This window comes from Vitis riparia, chromosome 7 (assembly GCF_004353265.1).
Source record: "Vitis riparia cultivar Riparia Gloire de Montpellier isolate 1030 chromosome 7, EGFV_Vit.rip_1.0, whole genome shotgun sequence".
Lineage (NCBI taxonomy): Eukaryota > Viridiplantae > Streptophyta > Magnoliopsida > Vitales > Vitaceae > Vitis > Vitis riparia.
The window spans coordinates 2,031,054-2,037,525 of record NC_048437.1 but is presented as its reverse complement, the minus strand read 5'-3'; the positions used below and the strand labels follow the sequence as shown (position 1 = coordinate 2,037,525).

General features: G+C 31.3%; 1 protein-coding gene across 1 annotated transcript; it reads left to right on the top strand.

Annotated features, from left to right (window-relative positions):
• Window positions 1-4,056: 4,056 nt before the first annotated feature.
• On the top strand, window positions 4,057-6,157 carry LOC117918567 (NAC domain-containing protein 2-like). Its single transcript, XM_034835316.1, has 3 exons — window positions 4,057-4,322; window positions 4,764-5,038; window positions 5,145-6,157. The coding sequence occupies exons 1-3, from the start codon at window positions 4,157-4,159 to the stop codon at window positions 5,586-5,588; spliced, it is 885 nt and encodes a 294-aa protein (XP_034691207.1). The 5' UTR covers window positions 4,057-4,156; the 3' UTR covers window positions 5,589-6,157.
• The last annotated feature ends 315 nt before the right edge of the window (window positions 6,158-6,472 follow it).

The window sequence follows — 6,472 nt, the reverse complement described above, 5'->3', positions numbered from 1 at the left end:
ATTCCAATGTTTAAAACATTAGTTTATAAACACCTAATGCTGAAGAAAAGAAATATTTGAGGCATCTACATGATTTCTTAATTCTTATACATGGATAAAATTATTGTTACTATTATTAGAAATTTGTTGGAAAGAGATGGGTTTCAAATTTCAATATTAAAGTAATGATAGGCAGACCGCCACATAATTAGACTCCACCATTGGGTCCATGCTTGATTGTGATATCAAATACTCTAGAACCAACCTAAAGACAAAAGGAATAGTTCCAATATTATCATTTTTTTAATCATATGATGGGATAATTTGACACATTCAACTCTAATATAATCAATTTAAACTCAACCCGTCCTTAAAAATTGGATTTAGGTTGAATGTCTCGAATTAGACACTGACTTAGGTGGTGTTTGTCTTTTTTAATTAATTTTAAATAGAACTGAAAACTAAATAGTATTTAATAGTGTTAAGTATCATGTTGTTTGTTTTTATAAGATAAAAAATTTGTAAGAAGTCATTAAAAAAAATAGAAAAACAAACAACCTCTTATATTTAACTTGAACCGATTATTATTTAATTTGGATTAAGTTCAGATTAATTATCTACTCATTTAGACTATAGTTTTAGATGGTGTTTGAATTTTTTTAAATTAATTATAAATAGAATTTAAAACTAAATAGTACTTAATTAAATTAAGTTTTAAATTGTTTATTTTTTAATATTTTATTTCTATTAAATATTAAGAAGTAAAAAAAAAATTGATTAGTTATTTTTTAGAAATAAAAAAATTAAATATATTGATTTTTTACTTAATAAAAAAATTAAATAAATAAATAATAATAATAATAATAATACCGTAATAATGTATATCCATTCATTTTCCACATTCTAGAATCATGGATTAGATTGCACTTGTAGCTTTGACTGGTTGGTGGGGAGTGAGCCTCCGCATTTGGAGATACTAAATTTACCACTTTTGGATGACAGGTTGCTTTGATACAAAAATATTTAAAATAAATAAATAATAATTATAAATAAATAAGTGGGGCTGAAGTGGGCAACATTAGATACATGGAACGGAAGGTTAGGGGTAACCCCAAAAGTGGGCCCCTCCCACAGGCCACAAGTGGAGCAGAGTGGTCAAAAATGGCAGGCCCGCAGAAGCTTCCCATGAAGGAGACATTCACTTGATTCATTTCACTTGGACCTCCTTCTCCTTCCTCTTTTTTCTTTTACTACAAAAAGCAATTATCTTCGTGATGTGATGTTTCAAACTTCAAACCCAACATTCATATTAGATATTACACATGGACCCCACGTCACTACCTCCCAACCAGTCACAATTTGCCATCTCATACACCTTGTCCTCCACTTTGGAAATGTATCGACTCATGTTTTCGACATGATCATCATATTCAAATATTTTGACACGTATTATAGTAAAATTTAGTATAATAGAAACGAATGGAGATTAGTATTTCTAAGATAAATAAAATAATTATGAAATAAAAAAATATTATTAAAATCAAAGATTTTCCAGAAAAAAATTAAAATATATTTTTTTATAAGAATTTAAAGATATTTTGTTGGTTTTTTTTTTACAATATTCTAAGAACAAGAATGTTACGCTGGACTACAAATTAACTTCGAAAATTGTTTTTAAAATTTGAAAAAACCAGAAGAAAACGGAAGGTCACAAGACGCGGTGGATAGGAATGGGCCCACAAAAGATGGATATGGTCTAGAAAATCCCTTCCCAAGTTGCTGAAATTCGTGAGAACTTTCCACATCCTTATCCACGTAGGTCATTGCCCGCGTCACCACACCCTAAACCGGTCACGTCATATGGGCCCCAATATATGCCACGCCATCATGGTCATCTTCTTCTTTGACTGTTACCAGCCTCTCAATGCTTCTCGGCCGAAAGTCCAACCCACCTGTGTTCTCAATCCTTCCTCAGCCGATCTTGACCAAACTTTCAATTAGCTTTTTCGATAAATATTAAAAATTACATTAATAATAACATAACATAAGATGCCAACAACTTTTTTTTACCGTCATTGAACAAAAAATACTAATATATATATATATATATATATATATATATATATATATATATATTTAAAAAATATTATTTTCTCGTTTTTAATTATATTATATAAAATATTAAAAAAATATATATATATAATTAAAATTAATTAAAAATTAAAATAACTTTTTTTTAATTTTTTTTCTCATTTTTTTTTATTTACATTTTTTCGAACCAAACATAAAGTAAAACTATATTACATGCATGAAGGTTGCTTAAATATTAGTTCTAAAACTAGTGGGCATATACTTTGTGCCAATTCAGACATATCATTAGATAGATATTGACTCACCTTTAGAATCCGAATCTTTCACATTAAAAACAATTTTTTTAAAAAAAATATTCCAGCTGGAAAAAAAGAAAAAAGGATAAGTATGGCGAATTAAGGGAACCTTGATGAGCAAGAAAGATGAGAGATGACGTCATTCCTCGTACGTAGACGATGAGGGAGCTGACATGTAATGAAAAGCAGCTGTTAACCAAAAAAAAGTCCAGATTCTCTGCATCCAACTTTCACGTAAGTTTCTACAATCGCCACCTACCTCAAAATTTTCTAGTCAAAGTCAGCAACCTCTTTTCCTAGAGAAAATAGAAGTATTTACCCTAATTCAAAGCAAATATTTTCATTTTCATTAAGTGCACAAAATAATTGAGCTATATGATTAATAAATCACAATATTGAATATGAAAGTATTAAAATGGTAAATTATTTAATTGAAAAAGAAGCTCGGAAATATCTTTTTTTTCGTTTAATTAAACATTTTCTTTCAATATTTTAAAATCTAATTATTTTTTTTTCATTAATTTTTAGATTATGTTTGGTTTTAAAATATATTAGAGAATGAACAAAATATATTAAAATTTTGGTTTTCTCATATTTGGTTTTATTATAGAAAATATAAAAGAAAATAAAATATAATTAAAATTTATATATTTTTAAATGATTTAATATGGATAAAAATAAGTAAAATGAGTTGAAAAAAATATAAAAATAATTTATTTTTTTATTTTTTCCCTTCTATTTTTCCTTCGTATTTTCCTCTAAATTTTCTCAAACCAAACATAACTTTAGGTTTCATGAAAAAAAAATATGAATGAGTATTTATGTCATATAAGAGTTATCATATACCTTTTTTTAGAAAACTTTTATAATATTTAAAATGTATCACTTAATGAAAACTTTATGTATTTAATAGAATTTTAGAGTTTGTTTGGTAACTGTTTTTTAAAATAATTTTTTATTTTTTAAAACAAAAAAATAAAAAAAACATGTATGATAATTAAAAACTGTTTTTTGTTTAAGAACATAAAAATAATTAAAAATAAAACATAAAATATAAAATTTATTTTTAAAATATATTTAAAAATATTAAAAAGATTTCAGGATTTAAACAAATTTTTATTTTATAAAATATAATAAAACAATTTTTTAAAAAACTATTATTAAAGTCTATTTTTTAAAACTATTTTTCAAAATAGTTCCAATGTATCCTTATATTTTATTTTATTATTTTATATTTTGATACCATATATTTTGATCATAAACTTGCATGTCACGAATCAAAAGTTTGAGAATTCAAATGGGATAATGATAAAATCAGAAATAGAGATTTTCCTTGGTAATAGGACCATGGACTCCAATCACATCAAAACCGCCAAACTTGATTGGCTGCAGAGAATCCCAAACCTATCCCTAAAAGAAAAACAACACGTGAGAAACAGCCGACTAACAACGCCGGCCCCTCACCCCCACAGCGGTCAACCATCCCTAAATTAGCCGTCAAATGCAGCCGACATCCCAGATGCCTCCAACTAGATGACGCAAGCACTGACACAATCGTCCGCGCGTGACTCCCACACGTGTCAAGGGCTGCGGTCAGCTCGAGAACTCCCGAGTCTCACCCCCACGTGTCGAATTCATCCATCACCCTATAAAAATCCCCTCACCCAACCCTCAATCTCGGTTCAGCATTCGGAGATATCTTAGCATCCAGGAAAAGGGGGAGAGAAAAGAGAAAAGAGAAAGAGAAAAAGGGAAAGTAAATTTTGGGAACTTTCAAGAGGAAGAAGTGAATGATGAGCGGAGATCAGTTGCAGTTGCCGGCTGGTTTCAGATTTCATCCGACGGACGAGGAGCTCGTGGTGCATTATCTGGTTCGTAAATGCGCATCACAGAGCATCTCCGTTCCGATTATTGCCGAGGTTGATCTCTACAAGTTCGATCCATGGCAGCTTCCAGGTATTTTTTTATTCTCTTTTCTCTTTCTTTTTCAGATTTGGAAACCTTAAGTGTGAGAAATCCTGATTTGATGATTCGAATTCGATTATCTGAAATGGGTCAGTTGAAATTTGAAATTAACTGTATTTATCAGAAATGAATTGGATTTATTTTTTAAAAACTATTTTCACGAATGATTTGGATTTTGATCCATTGGTTGGATTTAACTGGTTGAGTTGAGTTTCTTTTGAGAAATGATAAGATTTTTGCAAGTTTCTCTTCAATTTAGAAAATATTTTCAGTTTTCAATTTTTATTTTGTGACTTAATTTTTTTTTGAGATCGGTCGTTCCAATTTGCCTCAATTTTTGACAAATATGATCGAAACTCTGTAAATCGTCTCTCTAGTTCAGCAAATTTTCAGAAACTGAATTTGGATATTTTTGGAATTGGGTTTCTGCAGGAATGGCTCTGTACGGTGAAAAGGAGTGGTACTTCTTCTCTCCAAGGGACCGCAAATATCCCAACGGTTCAAGGCCTAACCGGGCGGCCGGATCCGGCTACTGGAAGGCCACCGGCGCCGATAAGCCCATCGGCCGACCCAAGACGGTCGGAATTAAAAAAGCACTCGTATTTTATGCCGGCAAAGCTCCCAGAGGTGTCAAAACCAATTGGATCATGCACGAGTATCGCCTCGCCAATGTTGATCGATCCGCCGGCAAGAAAAACAACTTAAGGGTACGATTGTAATTCTATACCACATTAAGGATATTTATTTATTATTTTTAAAATAATAATGAGTGATGATTCTTTTTATTGATATATATTATCATTGACTTTGCAGCTTGACGATTGGGTCTTATGTCGAATATACAACAAGAAAGGCAGCGCCGAGAAACAGCACACGTTTGATCAAAAATCAATGAAATATCCAGAACTTGAAGACCAGAAGCCAAAAATAATATCAACGGTTCAAAATAAAGCAGTACCCTCGTCATTGCCGTCCCTACCACCAATACCTGCGCCGCCAACAACCAATGACTACCTATACTTCGAGACATCCGATTCAGTGCCGAGGTTACACACACACACAGATTCTAGTGGATCCGAACAAGTAATGTCACCGGAGAAGGAGGTTCAAAGCGAGCCTAAGTGGAATGACTTCGATTTTAGCCTCTATATGGATGGTTTTGCCAACGACCCTTTTGCCTCTCAAGCACAGTTTTCGGGAGACTTATTAACATCGTCGTGGCAGGACATGTTGATGTTCTCGAACAAGTCATTTTGATTAGCATTCCGATTTGGAAAATTTGATCATCGTACGTCAAACCTAGAATATGAAGATGGTAGCTATATTGGTCTCATGATTCATGAAGTTGCTAACATGAGTTTCATTCATGGAAGATATGGGGATGATGGCTTGGGAAACACGGTAGAAGAACCGAGATGATGATAAGAGGGATGAGAATGTGTTGGATTGGTCGTTGTTAATATGTACCACTGTAGGAAATTCTCACCTTTGTAGAATATAGAATAATAGTAAAATATTCTTTTTTTTTCATTTTACCAAATTTAATTGATGATGATGATGATGATTATAAAAAATGAGGGTGAAGGGGGAGAAGTGAAGGGTATATTGGGGATGGGATGGGGGGATTAACGAGGGAGAAAATGACAAAAGTCAATATCTACCTTTGGTTGGTGTTGAAAGAGAAGGGAGCATTTGTTCTTCTTCAACAATGTTGATTCGAACAACTTGTTGAAAGGTTATTATTATTTTTTTTTCTCATTTGTTGTAACACATCTCTTCATCTAATCAATATAATATGAGGTCTGTGGACCACCCATTGCTCTCTCTCTCTCTCTCTCTCTCTCATGTGAAAAGCTTGAATTTGTGTCAAAGTCTTGCAATCTGGTCTAGTTAGAGGTAAGTTTCACGAAGTTTCGACCAGGTAGGCAGGTACGCAGAGAAATGTTTTAAAAAAAAATTATATAAGAAAATATTTTAAAAACTTTTATCTACCTGGGTTTATCCAAGACTTTGGTGGTATTTTTCTTTTCTTTCTATTTAAAAAAAAAATTTATTGAATAGAAAAAAACTAAAATATTTGATTTTTTCTATTAAGTTAAAAGTAACTTATTGATATTGATCAAAATATAATTAAAATGAAC

Excerpts from the sequence above, each read along its gene's own strand:
- LOC117918567 (XM_034835316.1), top strand. The coding sequence starts at position 4,157 with ATGATGAGCGGAGATCAGTTGCAGTTGCCGGCTGGTTTCAGATTTCAT. Across the intron at positions 4,323-4,763 it reads CGATCCATGGCAGCTTCCAG|GAATGGCTCTGTACGGTGAA; the intron begins GTATTTTTTTAT and ends GGGTTTCTGCAG. Across the intron at positions 5,039-5,144 it reads GCAAGAAAAACAACTTAAGG|CTTGACGATTGGGTCTTATG; the intron begins GTACGATTGTAA and ends TTGACTTTGCAG.